Raw genomic sequence first — 18,145 nt, 5'->3', positions numbered from 1 at the left:
TGGTAGTTAATTGGAGATCAGGGTCCCATGCACTTTCCTGTCCAGGCTGGCTTCCAATGGCAATCCTCAGATCTCAGCCTCCTGATTAGCTAAGATTACAGGTGTGAATCACTTAAGCCTAACTGTCCACTAGTCTTTCCAGGTGATTATTTAAAAAGATAGGTTCCTAGGAAGTGGCGCTGTAGCTCAAGTGGTAGAGCGCTCGCCTTGAGCTGAAGAGCTGAGGGACAGCGCCCAGGCCCAGAGTTCAAGCCCCACAACCGACAAAAAAAAAAAACCCTCTATATAAAAAGATAGGTTCCTAAAACAATAATAGAGATCACAAAAGGATAGGACCGGAAAAAGAAAATGCACCAAAGGAATCCTGCCAGAAGATTTTCCTGAAAAGACATTCCTCCAACTGAAGGAAGACCCTCTCCTAGCTCAGATGAGGGCCAGGGCCCAAGGTAAAACGTGCAGAAGCCAAAAGCTGCAATGGGAGGGACGTTCCTGGCCCTAGATCGACTTTGGGGAGAGGAAGGAGTGCTACCACAGGTGGGAAACTCATGGGGAAGGTAGTCTGTGGTCAGACACTCCAAACTTTCTCTACTTCTCCAAAGCATTTGCATTTTAGTCTGCAGGTCAGTGGTTTCAGAATCGAATCTGCCTTCGGGAATATGTGGGAAGCTCTTTAAGAAGATTTCCTCCAGAAATGACAACACATTGTACTCCCTCCTGCTTTCCCTCCCTCATCTCCTCTCTCCCTCATTTTTGTGCGTGGTGGGACTGAATCCAGGGTCTCCCACGGTTGAAGAGTCAACTCCCACAATCAAGAGTGGATGAAAGGAGATTTGGCTAGCAGGGAGGCTGTGAAGACTAAGCCTGAACTCTTGCTGATGGAAGTTTGCTTACAAAGGAAAAGAAAGGCAGTTGGACAGAGAGGCATAAGCTTTTTCAAAAAAAGACCAGGGTGCGGAATTCTTTGTTGTCAAGTTTGAGATTTCATTCCCCTGAATTCCAAGCAGTTAATCTCAATGCCAGCAGGGAATTTTCCACCTGATCCCCGCCTGTCCCGGAGACGTTCCACCGAAATTCCACCCGCACTAATCCCTTATGTTTTTTTTAGGGAGGAGGAGCGTCCCTGGTTCGCCGCGCAACTGAGCCGTACGCATGCGTAGTAGAGAAGAAATGGCCTGCAGCGTGCGCGGGACGCTAGGCCGCGACCGCTTATGATTGGCTGATGTTGCGGACTCCCGCCCACCGATCCACAGTGCCGGGTGCTGATTGGGTGTGCTCGCAGAGGCCCGACGCAGCCAAAGGACGACGGAGGGGAGGCGGGAAACGGCGTAGTGGGATCCGGGCCGCGCGCTTCTCTCTGCCCAGCTGAGAAGAGGTTCCGAAATGGCGGTGCAGCCGAAGGACACGCTGCAGCTGGAGGGTGCGGCCGAGGCCGGCTTCGTGCGCTTCTTCGAGGGCATGCCCGAGAAGCCGACCACCACGGTGCGCCTCTTCGACCGGGGCGACTTCTACACGGCGCACGGCGAGGACGCGCTGCTGGCAGCCCGCGAGGTGTTCAAGACCCAGGGGGTGATCAAGTACCTGGGGCCGGCAGGTGCGGGCCGGGACGGCGCGGCTCGGGGGGACGGGAGGCCCTGGCCTGCGCGGGGTTCCGGCGCGGAGTGCTGCGCCCAGGTCCGGGCGTGGGGCGGACGTTGGTGCCTGGAGAATTAACCCGTGCGTGCCCCGCACCCGAGCCCGCCCCAGCGCGCCCCAGCGCGCGGAACCTCTCCGGGAGCCTCGTGTGTACTACCTTGCTGTGTCTCAACTTCTGGCGGCGTCGGAGCGCTCGCCTTGGCCCTGTAGATCTACATTACCAACCCTGTCCTATCTACTTTTGTTGTGATTTATGCTTGAGTCTGGCTTCCTCCCTCCCGAGGATTAGGATTACAGGGGTGCGCCACTACGCGCGTCTTCTCTTACCCCCCCCCCCCCGGCGGCGGGGGGCTCTCCGTAATTCTCAAAGAGGATACATTTGTGCCAAGGTGGTGGAGGCAGGTAGCTTTCTCTTCAGGTCATGTGTTTCTCCATCCTACTTTTTGTCTTTATCTAGTTTAACGCCAAGCCGATTGGTTAGCTTTGCAGGGGTGTAGAGTAACTGCAGAAGCAGCGAGTATGACTTAAAATGCACTGCCGCTCAGTCACACAAACTCTAGAGAGAAAGAGCTTTTATTTCTGAGTGTAACTTTGTTTTGCTAAGAGACCACTAGTCCAGGCTGACTTTGAAGTGGCAAATCTTTGCCTCTGAAGTGCCGGGATTACGGGACGCAGTACCACTTCAGTCCTGGGAGGATAATCGTGTGCACGCCGGTACTAGAGCTTGAACTCAGGGTCTGGATGTCCCTGGATGTCTGCTGTCCCTTAGCTTTTTCCACTCACAACTGGTGCTCTGCTTGTTGGGTTTCAGTCTCCTAAATAGCTAGGATTACAGGCAAGAGTCACCTGCTCCTGGCTTTTTAAAAATATTTATTTCTAGTGATGTTTTAGCTTATGCATAATACAGTTTGGGTGGAATACCACTATGCGGGCTAATGGAGTAACCTGTCACTTTGGTTTGCCAGGACATGGGCTTCCTGAAAAACGGGACTTCAGTAATTAAACTGGGGAAAGACTTGGGTGAATAGGAATGAATTGGTTACCTTATATTCTGTGAAAAACTGCCATTCTGCTCTCAGGTTCTGATCTTTAGCCAGGGCTGAACCTACATAGATATCTGAGAATTTGAGGAGGTCATGCTGAATGGTGGGATTCTACAGTAAAAACATTTATGATTTTCATGTGGCTTACTTTCCCAATGCAAGATGAGAAATAGCAATCTGTTCAACTCAGCAAGAAAATATTGCTGTGTTGAATTAAGCTGGACTAGTGTCCTGAAAAGTGTTTTGTTGTTGATGTTGATTTTTGTGCCGGTACTGGGGTTGGAACTCAGGGCCAGAGCTAGCTTTTCTGTTAAGTTTCTGTTTCCCTGATGCGGTACTGTTTTCCCAGTGTGATATACGAATTCCCATCCCAGTTGCAAGTCTCATTACACTCTTCAGAATGTGACTCTTCCCTGAATTTCTGTAGTCCATGTAATGTGACCCATGTGAATGCCCCCTAAAACTTTGTTTAAATTCTGCCCATACCTGTCCATGGCTGCTGCCTCCATTCCCTGCTTGGAGCAGCCTGGCAGGTCTGCACCCCCAATAAAGCCTTGAGCTCATATTCATCATTCTTGCTCACCTCTCATTTCTTATACTAACCAGGCTCTCTGCCTGTGTTGATAATACTGTGTAGGCTGTATTGATGATATGAGTGCCCAAATGGCACTGGTCAGAAAAAATGTTTCCCACTTTTAGAATAATCTGGAGGTTCATTTTTTTTTTTTTTGCCAGTCGTGGGGCCTGAACTCTGGGCCTGGGCGCTGTCCCTCAGCTCTTGAGCTCAAGGCTAGCGCTCTACCACTTGAGCAGCAGCACCACTTCTAGCTTTTTCTGCTTATGTAGTGCTGAGGAATCGAACCCAGGACCTCATACTTGCAAGGCAAGCACTCCACCACTGAGCTACCTTCCCAGCCCAAGCCCCAAGTAATTTATGGACCTCTTTTTTAGGGGGTTGTTTGTATAAAATATAATTTGCAGGCAATTTTGCTTGTTTGTTTGTGCCAACTGGCTTGAATGTAAGGCCTCACTAGCAGAAACCCTAACATTTGAATGAACCATGTGCCCAGGCCTTTTGTTTGTTTCATTTTTTCAGATAGTATCTTTTGAATATGTCATGGCTGGCTGGCCTTGAACTATGATCTTTCTAACTTAGTCTCACAAGTAAGTGGAACCACAGATGTGTGCCACCAGGCCTGCTTGGACTTAGGGTCTCACTGTGTAGCACAGGCTACCCTGGTCTTCACTATATGATCCTTCTGCTGTAGCCTCAGAGTGTACCATGCTCGGTTCGGTTTTGAGATGAGGTCTTCCTGTGTTGGCGTGGTCTGGTCTTGAATCCTTGAATTCCTCAAGCTATCCTAGCTCAGCCTCTCAAGTAGCTGGAAATAACTGGTTCATGCCGCTCTGCCCAGCTTTAGTTTTTTATTAATTAATATTTAAATATTAAGTCCACGGGTTATGTTAGACAAATGATACCTCAAGTTTGTAGTTTTTATATAAGGACAAGTTAAGATTAACTATATGTGTCTACTTGTTTTTTTTTTATCTTTTCCAGTATTTTATGCTGACAGGTAGGTTTACAGAATCAGGTGTTTTGTCTGCTTACCATTTTGTACCTTTCATCTGTCACAGTTCTGAAACATCAAATAAAAACTAGATAACATGTTTTTTTGAATGATTAAAATCCTGAGAGAGCATTAGGTTGGGAAGATTGTGTTGGGTACTCAAATACTTATTACCTCAAATTCTCATCTATAATATTTATTTTTAGGAGCAAAGACTCTGCAGAGTGTTGTGCTTAGTAAAATGAATTTTGAGTCTTTTGTAAAAGATCTTCTTCTGGTTCGTCAGTATAGAGTTGAAGTTTTCAAGAATAGAGCTGGAAATAAAGCATCCAAGGAGAATGATTGGTATATGGCATTTAAGGTAAGTATTTTGCTTTTTTTTTCTTTGGGAGGTGGTGGTGGTTCTGGGTGGTATAGCTGTGCTATTGAGCCATATCTTTCCTTTTAAATTCTTTTTTTTTTCCTGTTCCTGTGGTTTGAACCTCAGGGTTTGGGCTCTGTCCCTGAGCCTCTCTGTGCTCAAGCCTAGTGCTTTGCCACTTGAGCCAAAGCACCACTTCTGGCTTTTTCTGAGTAGTTTATTGGAGATAAAAGTCTTATGGAGGCCGGGCACTGGTGGCTCATGCTTGTATTCCTAGCTACTCAGGAGGCTGAGATCTGAGGGTCATGGTTCAAGGCCAGCCCGGGCAGGAAAGTCCATGAGACTCTTATCTCCAGTTAACCACCAGAAAACCGGAAGTGGCACTGTGCTCAAGCAGTAGAGTGCTTGCCTTGAGCTGAAGAGCTGAGGGACAGTGCCCAAGCCCAGAGTTCAAGCCCCACGACTGACTCCCCCCCCCCCACGCCCCCCCCCAAACAAAAAAAAAAGTCTTATAGATGTTCCTTCCCAGGCTGGCTTTGAATTGCGACCCTCAGTAGCTAGGATTTCAGGAGTGATCCACTGGCTCCCAGTTTATTTTCTTATTTTTTTAACATGTTATAATACTAAGATACTTTGAGAAATTCTGAGAGGTCTCTTGCCTCAGAAATGCTTATATTGGTAGCAATCTATTTAATGCTAAATTGGATTTCAGTGTGTAGTGTAGCAGTATCAGTGAAACTTGGTACTGTTTAGTTAATTGGTATAGTCATAAAGGGAGATTTCTAACACTTCTGGAAGATTGAAAATAGATCGTGGATCTTTTTTTTTTAAGTGCTGGTACTTGGGCTTGAAATCTGCCTGGTTGCTGTCCTTTAGCTTTTTTTGCTCAAGGCAAACATTCTATCACTTGAACCACAGCTCCACTGCCAGCATTTTGCAGGTTAATTAGAGATAAGAGTCTCATGGACTTTTCATGTCTGGGCTGGCTTTGAACTATAATCCTCAAACCTCCCCTGTAGCTAGGACTACAGGTGTAAGCTACCAGCACCTAGCATAATCATAGACCCATTAATTAGAATTTATTGATCTAGAACAAACTATATTTATAAATATACTGATTTAGAGAGGAGATTTTGAAAGGTCAGTATTTGAACTGGTTATACTGCTCTGCTGTATTAGGTAGCCACGATATTTAAGAAAATAGTGATATGTGTAACAGTAGTTTGGCAGGATGTGGAAATGAAAGTACACCATTAAAAGATGGCCAGTTTTGGTAATGATTTTGTATGTCTAATCCCAGCTGCCAAATTTAAAGACAAAGTCACTTTTTTTCTTTCCCCTTTTCCCTTTTTTCCTGTCTTTCTTGTTTACTCTTGTTCTCTTCTATTTTCTTTTGTTGCTTTTCTCTCCTTTTTCTCTGTTCTCTTTTTGGCTTTTCTTTCCTTAACTTTTTCTAAGACATACTACATAGTCTATACTTTTCTCAAGGATTTTTTTCCTAGGATTACAGGCATATGTTACCATGCTCAGCATTTGAATAACTTATTTATTACGTATTTAATTTGTTTTTATTGTTATTATAAAGGTGACATGCAAAGGGGTTACTGTTTCATAAGAGGAGTTTCTATTTCATAAGTCAGGTAATTAGTATATTTAATTTTAGACAGTGTTACCCCTTTCTTCACTCTCAGTTTTTTTCCTCCTGTCCCTACCTACAATTGTGTAGTTCATTTCCAACATAGTATCTAGGGAGTACCACTGATTTGTTCACCTCTGTCCCTCCATTTTCCCTCTTACCCTCCCAAAGATAGGATAAACAAATGAGACAAAAGAAAACAAAAACAACACAAAGAAAAATAAAAACCTTTGTTTTTCCATATCCTGGCATTCATTTTGTACCTTTTTTGAAACAGGTTTGAGATAGTAACCCAGGCTGGCCTCAAACTTGAAATACTCCTGCTTCATCCTCCCAAGTATGGGAATTGCAGTCATAAACCATTACCTCTGACTTTCAAAATCACTTTTTGTAAATTGGTCTTTAGATATGTTGGGGAAATAATTGGGAAAGGAAGGAGAGATACAGCAAATGAGATAATTGGGACATCTAACTGGCAGGGTTTTTTCATAAAATACTTTATTAATAAAATTTATTAAGGTTGAATAATTGATGTTAGTACATTTTACTAATCTGTTCAGTGGTTTAAATTTTCTTTTCTTTTTCTTTTTCTTTCTTTTTTTTTTTTTGCTTAGGCTTCTCCTGGCAATCTGTCCCAGTTTGAAGATATTCTCTTTGGTACCAATGACATGTCAACTTCCATTGGTGTTATGGGTGTTAAAATGTCAACAGTTGATGGTCAAAGACAGGTTGGAGTTGGGTATGTTGATTCCCTGCAGAGGAAGCTAGGACTGTGTGAGTTTCCTGATAATGATCAGCTCTCCAATCTTGAGTCTCTTCTGATTCAGATTGGACCAAAAGAATGTATTTTACCAGGAGGAGAGATTGCTGGAGACATGGGGAAACTGAGACAGGTAAGGGAATGAAGTTTAATGATGGTGAATTTTGTTTATGAGGATGCTGTTTTGTTTATGGGGAAAATAATTAAAAGCTTAGTTTAAAAAAATAATGTTTCATTTTTGAGGTTGACCTTGATATTTATCTTTGAAAGAAACTGGGTGTATGTAAGAGAATGTCAGAATAAGCTGTTTGCAAGACTTGTTTTACCTTTTTAATCTCTTTTCCTTTTCTCCTTGCCATCCTTCATTCCAAGCAGATAATTATTACAATAAATATCATTACATTTAGCCTGATTTATCAGATAAATAACATGTGGGTCTTCAGGATTTTTTTCCTAGGAGAGAGTGAGGGGTTTAACATTGGCGTTGCTAAAAATTAACCCAACCCCCAGAGCATATTAAACAAGTATTCTTATTTCATGTCAGGTAATAAGTACATTCCCTTTTTTGAACAGTGTCAACCCTTCCTTCACTTTCCTCCAGTTCATCTTCCCATCCCTGCCCATAAGTCATGTAGTTCATTTTCTATATAGTGTATACCGAATAGCATGATTGCTATTCATGATTAGTTTTCCTTGCCTTTTTTTGTTTTTTGTTTTTTTTGGTCAGTGTGGGACTTGAACTCTGAGTCTGAGCCCTTTCCTCAGATCTTCAGTTCAAGGCTAGTGCTCTACCACTTGAGCCACAGTGCCACTTCTGGCTTTTTTCTTTTTTGCTTATGTGGTACTGAGGAATCGAACCCAGAGTCTCATGCATGCAAGACAAGCACTCTTACCACTGAGCCACCTTCCCAGCCCTCATGATTAGTTTTCTAGTTCACACTTTCTCTTTCCTTTCTCTGGCTCCCCTTGCCCTCTCTGATAAAAACTTCAATAGTAAGAAGAAACACCACCACCACTACCACTGAAAACAAAAACCCATGTTTCTAGGTGGGTGGCTCACGCCTGTAATCCTAGCTACTCAGGAGGCTGAGATCTGAGGATCATGGTTCAAAGCCAGCCCGTGCAGGGTGCAGGAAAAGTCTGTGAGACCCTTGTCTCCAGTAAACCACTAGAAAACCGGAAGTAGCTCTTTGGCTCAAGCGGTAGAGTGCCCGCCTTAAGCTGAAGAGCACAAGGACAGTGCCCAAGCCCAGAGTTCAAGCCCCACAACCGACAAAAAACAAACAACCAAAAACCCCATGTTTCCATTTCTTGGAATTTGTTCCTATAAATAGTATTTTAAATTTTCAGAGAAGTTACACTTTTGGGGTCTCCTCTAAGGGTATCCTCCTTTAGTCTATTTGTATGTGAATGCCTAGAGTCCTGTACAGGTTATCATGTCCAGTTATAGTTTAGATCTAGCTTCCATATATGAGACAAAATGGGCACTGTTTATCCCTCAGTATTTGGCTTACCTCAGCATGATTTGTTGTCGTTCCATCCATTTCCCTGCACATGACATAATTTTATCCTCTCTAATGGCTGAGTAAAATTCCATTCTCTCTATATACCACATTTTATTGATCCACTCATCTGTTGTAGGTCATCTGGGCTCTTTCCATGATTTGGCTATTGTGAGTAGTGCAACAATGAAACAGGGATGTGCAAATGTCTTTTTTTTGCTGTTGTTGTGGGATTTGAACTCAGGGACTGAGCTCTGAGCTCTTTTGCTCAAGGCTAGCGCTCTATCACTTTGAGCCACAGTGCTACTTCTGGTTTTTGAGTAGTTAATTGGAGATAAAATTCTCATGGGGACTTTTCTGCCTGGGCTGGCCTTGAACCGTGATCCTCAGGTCTCAGCCTCCTGAGAAGCTAGGACTGTAGGCATGAGCCACTGGTGCCTGGAGCAAATGTCTTTATGTATTCTGCCTTGTAATAATCTGGGTAGATACCCAAGAGTATTATGGTTGTGCCATAGGAAAGATTCTATGTTTAGTTGTTTGAGAAACCTCCAAACTGCTTTCAAGAGTGATTGTACTAGTTTACATTCCCACTAACAGTGCAGTAGGGTTCCTTTTCCTCACACCCAGCCAACATTTGTTGTTTAAATTCTAATGTTTGCCAGTCTTAACAGGGATGAGCTGGAATCTCAAATTCGTTTTTATTTGCATTTCTTTTATGTCCAGGGTATTGAGCATTTCCCCATGTGTCTGCCATTCTTTTTCTTTTGAGAACTCTCTCTTAAACTCCTCTGCCCGTTTATTGATTGGTTTATTAGTTTTGAGGGATGTTAATTTTTTGAGCTCCTTGTATATTTGGATATTAGGCCTTTGTTGGATATATTGTTGCTAAAAATTTACTCTGTCTGTTGGCTGTCTTTCTAATTTAGTAACTATGTCCTTTGTTGTGTAGAAACTTTATTTTGATGTAATCCCTTTTGTAAAGTATGTCTCCTATTTGCTGTTCTCCTGGGACTCTTCAAAAAGTTCCTGCCTATATCTGTTCTAATGTATCTCCTACTCCATCTTAGCAGTAGTTTCAAAGTTTCAGGTCTGATGTTGAAGTCTTTGATCTATTTTGTGTTGATGATATTGGTGCAGGGTTGCCAAACAGGGATCCAGTTTTAGTTTTCTACATATGAATGTCCACTTTCTCCAATTATTGAAGAGGTTTTTTTCTACTGTAAGTGTATGGCTTTATTTTTGGGTCTTCTAGTCTGTTCCATTGGTCTTCAGGCCTGTTTTTGTGCCAGGACCAAGCTGTTGTTATTGTTCTGTGGTAGAGCTTGAGTTCAGGATCATGATACCACTAGCATAAGTAAGTATTTCTAAACCATTGACCTAGGATTATTTTTTCATTATTGAAGTGAGACTCTCTTATTTACTAACTCATTCATTGATTCATTCATTTAACTTGGTGGACTGGGGTTTTAACTCAGAACCTTGAACTTGCTGGGCAGGTACTCTACCACTGAGTCACAAAGTCACAACTTTGTTACAAGTCACACCCTGATTCTTTTTTTTTGTGAGCTGGTACTGGAGCTTGAATTTAGGACCCTGTGCTCTTCCTTGATTTTTGCTGAAGGCTGGCACTCTTCCATTGGAGCTACAGCTTCTCTTCTGGCTTTTTGCTGATTAACTGGAGATAAGAATCTCACAGACTTTTTAGCCAGGCTGGCTTTCAACTGTGATCCTCAGATTTTAGCCTACTAGTTGGGATTACAGGTATGTGCCATCAGTGCCCAGCCCGATCTCTCTGATTCTTATTTTAAATGTCGATTATACTTTTGTGTTTGAATGTGTGTGTACATGTGTGTATATGTGTGTACTAGAGCTTGAGCTTGGTGACTATTGTTCAGCTCATGGTTGGTTCTTGAGAATTAATAGAGCTGGATTAATGGTTTATTACAGACATTTCTTTTCTTTTTTGTTGGCCGTGGGGCTTGAACTCTGGGCCTGGGCACTGTCCCTCAGCTCTTCAGCTCAAGGCCAGCGCTCTCCCACTTGAGCTACAGCGCCACTTCCGGTTTTCTGGTGGTTTATTGGAGATAGGAGTCTCACAGTCTCTCCTGCCCGGGCTGGCTTTGAACCGCGATCCTCAGATCTCAGCCTCCTGAGTAGCTAGGATTACAGGCGTGAGCCACCAGAGCCCGGCTTTTACAGACATTTCTTAAGAGATGTTGTATCCCTTATGGGTTCTTTTCTTTTTGTGGGCTATTTTTGCCATAGATAGGGTCCAAAGTGTGTTTTTTGTTTTGGAAATGGGACTTGAATTCAAGGTCTCATTCTCTCTATTGGTTTTTAAGCTTAGGGCTGGTGTTTTGCCATTTGAATCATACCTATACTTCAGTAATATTCTGTTAGGTTTGTACTATTGGGACTGGTTTTTGAAAGCTTTATGTGCATGTAATGTAAATTCAACTACAATTTATAGGATTAAAAATATGTTAAGTAATGTTACTAGTATCTTTCACATTACATAATAATTTGATGTGGATTAATTGTTAAAGCTGTTGTCATATTATTTCTCAGGGTTACAATTTTCTTTCTCATTGCTTTTCTCCCAGTATTTAAAATAATTTCCTGTAAAATAGGTTATTCAGAGAGCAGGAATTCTGATCACAGAAAGAAAAAGAGCTGATTTTTCCACAAAAGACATTTGTCAGGACCTGAATCGGTTATTGAAAAGCAAAAAGGGAGAACAGATGAATAGTTCTGTCTTGCCAGAAATGGAGAATCAGGTATGTGACTTGCTAGTGCTGTTTTTTTTCTTAACTTATAATAGTGTCTATCGAAATCATGCTGTTACTGGGTCTTGAACTCAGGGTTTGGGCACTGCCTCTTAGCTTTTTTTGCTCAAGACTATCTCTACCACTTTATATAGCTCCACTTTCAACCTTTTGGTGGTTAATTGGAGGTAAGAGTCTCACAGATTTTTTTTTCCCCTGCCTGGCCTGTCTTTGAACTGTAATCCTCAGATGTCAGCCTCCTGAGTAGCTAGAATTACAGGCAAGAACCGGCTATATTTGCACTTCTAATTTCTTTTTTAAAATTTAATTTAATTTTATTGTAAAGGTGATATACAGAGGGGTACAGTTACATAAGTAAGGTAAGGAGTACATTTCTTGTTGAACAGTGTTTACCCCCCCCCCCCCTCGTTTTCCCACTTTCCTTCCCTCTGCATTTTTAATTTGTGAAACTAGTTCTGGTGATATAGAAGCCTTATTTTATATTCTTAATTTTAGGTTGCAGTTTCATCATTGTCTGCAGTAATCAAGTTTTTAGAGCTTTTATCTGATGATTCAAATTTTGGACAGTTTGAACTGACTACTTTTGACTTCAGCCAGTATATGAAATTGGATATTGCAGCAGTTAGAGCCCTTAACCTTTTCCAGGTAAACATACACTGGTTAAAAAAATAAGTAAAGAAAATGAATAAATAAAATATTTCCTTTGACAAATGCTATAAGCTTTTACTAAGGACTTACGTATTTGAAGTAACGTTGGAATTGCTGTATTTTACTCTTCTAGTTCCAGTTTGGTATAGTCACATCAGTTCTAAAACTGGAGTAATTATAAAGTTGTTTTGCCTTAGAAAAAAGTAAATAGTTAAATATAGATTAACAGAGAATTTTTTTGTGGAAATTTCTCACTTTAGATTTAAAGAATATTATGTGATCTTGTTCCCAAATTATTTACTTTTCATGGTATAGTAAGATTTTTACTAATGAGTGTCATCTTTTATTTTTTGTTTATTAGGGTTCTGTTGAGGATACAACTGGCTCTCAGTCTCTGGCTGCATTGCTGAATAAATGCAAAACCCCGCAAGGGCAAAGACTAGTTAACCAGTGGATTAAGCAGCCTCTCATGGATAAGAACAGAATAGAAGAGAGGTATGTCATTTAGAGTGCTTTGATTAGCTTTAACTAACTTGCAGTTACTCCTATATTTTCTTCAATAATCCTTCTAGTTACCTACCATACTCCAAGAGTAACCATCTTCTGGACTCTGTGGGTGGGAGCGGGGGCTTATTTTGCCTGTTTTGTGTAAATGGAATTGTTTTATGCAGTGCACCTTTAAGACAATTTGTTCCTTAAACACTTACGATTCTAAAACACTTATTATCATTCTAATATAGTACTGCACCATGTCTTTCCCGTAATTATGCTTTTATTATAAGCATTTTATTTTAGTTTGTTTTGTCTCCATTTATACTATTTTATTTAGTTAATTTTTTGAGATCGGTCTTGCTATGTAGCCCAGGCTGGGCTTGAATTCTAAATCTCTCTGCTTCTTTCTTGAGTATGGGGACTACAGGCATTGTACTACCAGTCCTAGCCATATGTAACCATTTAAAATAGGTTCATGGTAATTCCATCACTGGATGCACTTTTATTTACTTTTCTCAGTTTTTAGGTTATCCTAATAACTACCACTTGATCCACGTCTCCAGCCTTTTCTGGTTATTGGAGATGGAGTCTCAGAATCTCTATCTTTGGAGCCTCATGAGTAACTAGGATTTTAGGCATGAGCCCCTCCACCCAGTTTAAAATTGTAATTTAAAAGTGGCATTATCAGGAAAATAGAGCAGTTTTATCTTTCCTTTCGTGTTTTAGCCAGAAACATAAACAGACACTAATTATTTCTGAAGTGGCCTACCAAGTAGATTAATGAACTAGCAGTTTATTAAGCTTTTCACTGTGTATGATCCCAGCTCTTCAGGATGCAAAGGTGGGATTATAGTTGTCCAGGGCTGAGCCTGGGCAAAAGCACACAGTCCTATCTAAAAAGTAAACTTAAAAGAAAAAGGTTGCTGTTGGTTTATGCTTGTAATCCTTGCTATTCAGGAGGATGAGATCTGTGGATCCAGGTTTAAAACTAGCCCAGATAAGTATGGAGAGAGAGACTCTTCTTTTCTCCAATTAATCACACACACACACACACACACACACACACACACACACACAGCACTGCTGGCTCATCCCTGTGAGAGACTGATCTCCACACACACACACACACACACACACACACACACACACACACACACGGCACTGCTGGCTCATCCCTGTGAGAGACTAATCACACACACACACACACACACACACACACACACACACACACACACACACGGCACTGCTGGCTCATCCCTGTGAGAGACTGATCTCCACACACACACACACACACACACACACACACACACACACACACACACACACGGCACTGCTGGCTCATCCCTGTGAGAGACTGATCTCCACACACACACACACACACACACACACACACACACACACACACACTGCACTGCTGGCTCATCCCTGTGAGAGACTGATCTACACACACACACACACACACACACACACACACACACACACACACACACACACTGCACTGCTGGCTCATCCCTGTGAGAGACTGATCTACACACACACACACACACACACACACACACAAGGCACTGCTGGCTCATCCTTGTGAGAGACTGATCACACACACACGCACACGGCACTGCTGGCTCATCCCTGTGAGAGACTGATCTACACACACACACACACACACACACACACACACACACACACACACACACACACACACACACACACACACACGGCACTGCTGGCTCATCCCTGTGAGAGGCTGATCTCTAGTAAACTAGTCATTAGAAGGTAGAAGCTGGAAGTGGCGCTGTGTCTCAAGTGGTACGAGTGCTAACCTTGAGCAAAAGAAACTCAGAAACAGTGCTCAGGCCTTAAGGTCAAGCCCCAGAACTCGTACAACAAAAAGTAAAAACTAAAGGAAAAAATACTGGAGGCATAGCTCAAGTGATAGAGTTTTTGACCCCTGAGTTCAAATGCCAGTACCACCAAAAACAAATAAAAGAAAAACCAGCTGTGCACTGGTGGCTCATGCCTGTAATCCTAGCTACTTAGGAGGCTGAGATCTGAGGATTACAGTTCAAAGCTAGCCTGGGCAGAATAGTCTCCATGAAACTTATCACCAATTAACCATTCAAAAATGGAAAGTGGAGCTGTGGCTCAAAGTGTAGAGTGTTAGTCTTGAGCAAAAGAGCTCAGGGACAGCACCCAGGCCCTGAGTTCAAGCCCTATGACAAACAAAAAAAGGAAGAAACCAAAACAAAAAAAAAAAAGGTCACTTTGGTGAAATCTTTTTTTTTTTTTTTGTCGGTCATGGGGCTTGAACTCTGGGCCTGGGCGCTGTCCCTCAGTTCAAGGCGAGCGCTCTATCACTTGAGCTACAGCGCCACTTCCGGTTTTCTGGTGGTTTATTGGAGATAGGAGTCTCACGGTCTCTCTTGCCGGGGCTGGCTTTTGAACCGCGATCCTCAGATCTCAGCCTCCTGAGTAGCTAGGATTACAGGCGTGAGCCACCAGCGCCCGGCACTTTGGTGAAATCTTAAGTATACTTTAGTATCTTATAAAAATGTGTGCTTCATAGTTTGTAGTTTCTACTCTCTTACCAAAACTAATATTTCAAAATAGAGTTAACGTTTTTGTGAATTTTTTATTTGGTTAATGCTTAAAGAGCGTAATAGAACATTTTCTTGAAGCAAAAGATGATGCACTAAACTTTATTATTGCCAAGTAGTTGTATGAAGAGGTTACAGTTCTGTAAGTCAGGTTATGAGTATAATGATGTTACACTGATAATGTATTTTTCCCTACCATCCCTACCCTCAATACCCTCAAGTTAAGTAGTTCAACTTTTATATAATATACACTGAATACAGTGATTTCATTTGTTCCCTCTTCTTTCCTGCCCCTTTTGCTCTCCTGAAAACATGTTTCTGCTTCTATATTCATTTTGATAAACAGTACATTAGTTGTTCAGAAGCATTACACCTTAGGATTCTTCCCAGAAGTATACCATCCTTTAGTCAGTTCGTTTATGTGTAAATGCATAGAACCCTGCATATGTTATTACGCATGTTTATATTTCAAATCTAGCTTCCACATATGAGAGATAATGTGCTGTTGGTCTCTGAGTCTGACTTACAACTTAACATGATTTGTTCTAGGTCCAGCCATTTCCCTGCAAATGACATAATGATACTCTTTCTAATGGATGAGTAAATTCCATATTATATATGTACCATATTTTCTAGATCCACTCATCTGCTGTAGTGCATCTGGGTTGTTTCCATAACTTATCTATTGTAAATAGTATGTCAGTGAACATCAATATGCAAGTATCTTTACTGTATCCTGACTTGTAACACTTACTCTGGATAGATATTCAAGAGTGTAGAGCTGGACGCCGGTGGCTCACGCCTGTAATACTGGCTACTCAGGAGGCTGAGATCTAGGTTCACAGTTCAAAGCCAGCCAGAGCAGGAAAAGTCTGTGAGACTCTTTATCTCCAATAAACCACCAGGAAACTGGAAGTGACACTGTGGCTCACTCAAATGGTAGAGCGATAGCCTTGAGCTGAACTGCTGAGAGATAATGCCCAGGCCCAGAGTTCAAGCCCCATGACCAACAAAAAAAAAAGTGCAAACCATGTTTGTGTATATGTTTGTACTGGGTTTGATTTCAAAGGTTTGAACTCTCACTTGGCTTTTTCACTCTAGGCTAGCACTCTTAAAACTTGAGCTATAAGTGCTTCTAGCTTTTTGTTAGTTACTTAGACTTAAGAGTCTCACATACTGTTCTACCCAGGCTGGCTTTGACCCTCAGGTCATATAGCCTCCTGATTAGCTAGCATTACAAGTGTGTGACACCAGTGCTAAGCATAAACTAGTTACACAGATAAGGCAGGAACATATAGCACTGATCTGTATTCCCCCCCTAGTAGACAAGTTAATTTTAAAGTATTTAACATTGGATTGTAATTTTTTTCAGATTAGATTTAGTGGAAGCTTTTGTAGAAGATGCAGAGTTAAGGCAGAGTTTACAAGAAGATTTGCTTCGTCGATTCCCAGATCTTAACAGACTTGCCAAGAAATTTCAAAGACAAGCAGCAAACTTACAAGATTGTTACCGACTTTATCAGGGGATAAATCAACTCCCTAATGTTATACAGGCTCTGGAAAAACATGAAGGTAACAATGATTTTAGTTTAGTTTTTGTTTTTCCTTGCTGTTACAGTATGGTAGGCAAGTATGCTCTTTTTGCAAAAATTGATTAGTGACTTCTTTGACACGTTTTTTTGTTGTTTTATGGGTTTGTATTGAGCTAAGGTTTGTATTGAGCTAAGGCAGCAACCAAGAATCATAAAACAAGTTAGTATTTTTGTTATTTGTTTATTTTTAAATTTTGAAGTGCTGAAGATTGAATTCAAGAGTTTTTGATGTTTAGTTAATTAATTAATTTATTGTGGGTCGTGGAGCTTGATCTTGCCTAGGTGCTATCCCTGAGCTTTTTTGCTCAAGGCTAGTGCTCTACCATTTTGAGCCACAGTACCACCTCTACCACTTTGAGCCACAGTGCCAATTCTGGTTTTCTGGTAGTTAGTTGGAGGTATGAGTCTCACTGATTTTCCTGCCTGGGCTGGCTTCAAGCCCATGATCAGCCTCCTTGCAGCTAAGATTACAGTTGTGAGCCACCAGTTCCTGGAATTTTTTGCTTTTTAGAAGAAATAAATATTAACTGAATTTATTAACAGGTTAATTGCCCTACCCCTCAGTTAGACAAGATTTGATTCCTAAAGAAATCCCATAGGACTCAGTGTGCTTTTGTACAGCAGCACTAATAAGAATTTGCATTTCACCCCATGGTGAAATGTTGTCTTTCCTTTTGTAAAAAATTTTTTTTTTTTTTTTTTTTTCCGGTCATGGGGCCTGAACTCTGGGTCTAGGCGCTGTCCCTCAGCTCTTCAGCTCAAGGCTAGCGCTCTACCACTGGAGCCACAGCGCCACTTTCGGCTTTTTCTGTTTATGTGGTGCTGAGGAATCGAACCCAGGGCCTCATGCTTGCAAGGCATGCACTCTACCGCAGAGCTACCTTCCCAGCCCCTGTAAAATTTGTTTAGGGTACACTTTCTTTGTTAGATATGGGCTGACAACATCTTGGAGTCAGTAAACACTCAATACTTGCCTAAAGTATCGCACGCCACCCCTCCTATAGGAATTTCCTACTTGGCAGTGGCTCTGCAGAGGACCTCACTGAAACTAGGTACAAATCAGGAATCTTGCTGGGCATTGGTGTCTCACACTTGTAATCCTAGCTATTCAGGAGGCTGAGATTTGAGGATCACAGTTCAAAGCCCCAGTTCAAGCCCCAGGACCAGCTGGGGAAAAAGAAATCTTGCATCTCAGTATACAGTACTGAAAAGCTGAGCAAATCTGAACACCCCTTATCCCATAATTATGTAAACTGTTTTTTTTTTTTGTATTTTATTTTTTTTATTGTGAAAATACTGTACAGAGGGGTTACAATTACATGGGCAAGATAATGAGTACATTTCTTATCAAGCATTGAAGTCTCCTCCTTTGTTTCCCCTTCCTATCCCTTCCCATCCTCCCCCCTCCCCCCCAATCCTCCCTGCTCCCAATTATGTAAACTATTAATCAGTGTGCCTCAGGACTTGACCATCCCCTTGTTCCCTGCGTAGCTTTTTTGCTCAAGGCTGGCACTGTGCCACCTCTTCTTCT

General features: G+C 41.9%; 1 protein-coding gene across 1 annotated transcript in view; it reads left to right on the top strand.

Moving 5' to 3' along the window:
• The first annotated feature begins 1,293 nt into the window (after nucleotides 1-1,293).
• Nucleotides 1,294-18,145, top strand: part of Msh2 (mutS homolog 2) — a 61,082-nt gene continuing 44,230 nt past the window's right edge. Inside the window, exons 1-7 of the mRNA XM_042675492.1 lie at nucleotides 1,294-1,591; nucleotides 4,450-4,604; nucleotides 6,855-7,133; nucleotides 11,133-11,279; nucleotides 11,784-11,933; nucleotides 12,298-12,431; nucleotides 16,395-16,594. Coding sequence (XP_042531426.1) covers nucleotides 1,381-1,591; nucleotides 4,450-4,604; nucleotides 6,855-7,133; nucleotides 11,133-11,279; nucleotides 11,784-11,933; nucleotides 12,298-12,431; nucleotides 16,395-16,594 — 1,276 coding nt within the window. The 5' untranslated portion in view covers nucleotides 1,294-1,380. The remainder of the gene's footprint in view (nucleotides 1,592-4,449; nucleotides 4,605-6,854; nucleotides 7,134-11,132; nucleotides 11,280-11,783; nucleotides 11,934-12,297; nucleotides 12,432-16,394; nucleotides 16,595-18,145) is intronic.

This window comes from Dipodomys spectabilis, unplaced genomic scaffold, assembly GCF_019054845.1.
Source record: "Dipodomys spectabilis isolate Male_0828 unplaced genomic scaffold, ASM1905484v1 ptg000026l, whole genome shotgun sequence".
NCBI classification, from domain to species: Eukaryota; Metazoa; Chordata; class Mammalia; order Rodentia; family Heteromyidae; genus Dipodomys; species Dipodomys spectabilis.
Note: the sequence above shows the minus strand (reverse complement) of the source record. Positions and strands in the feature narration are given on the sequence as shown.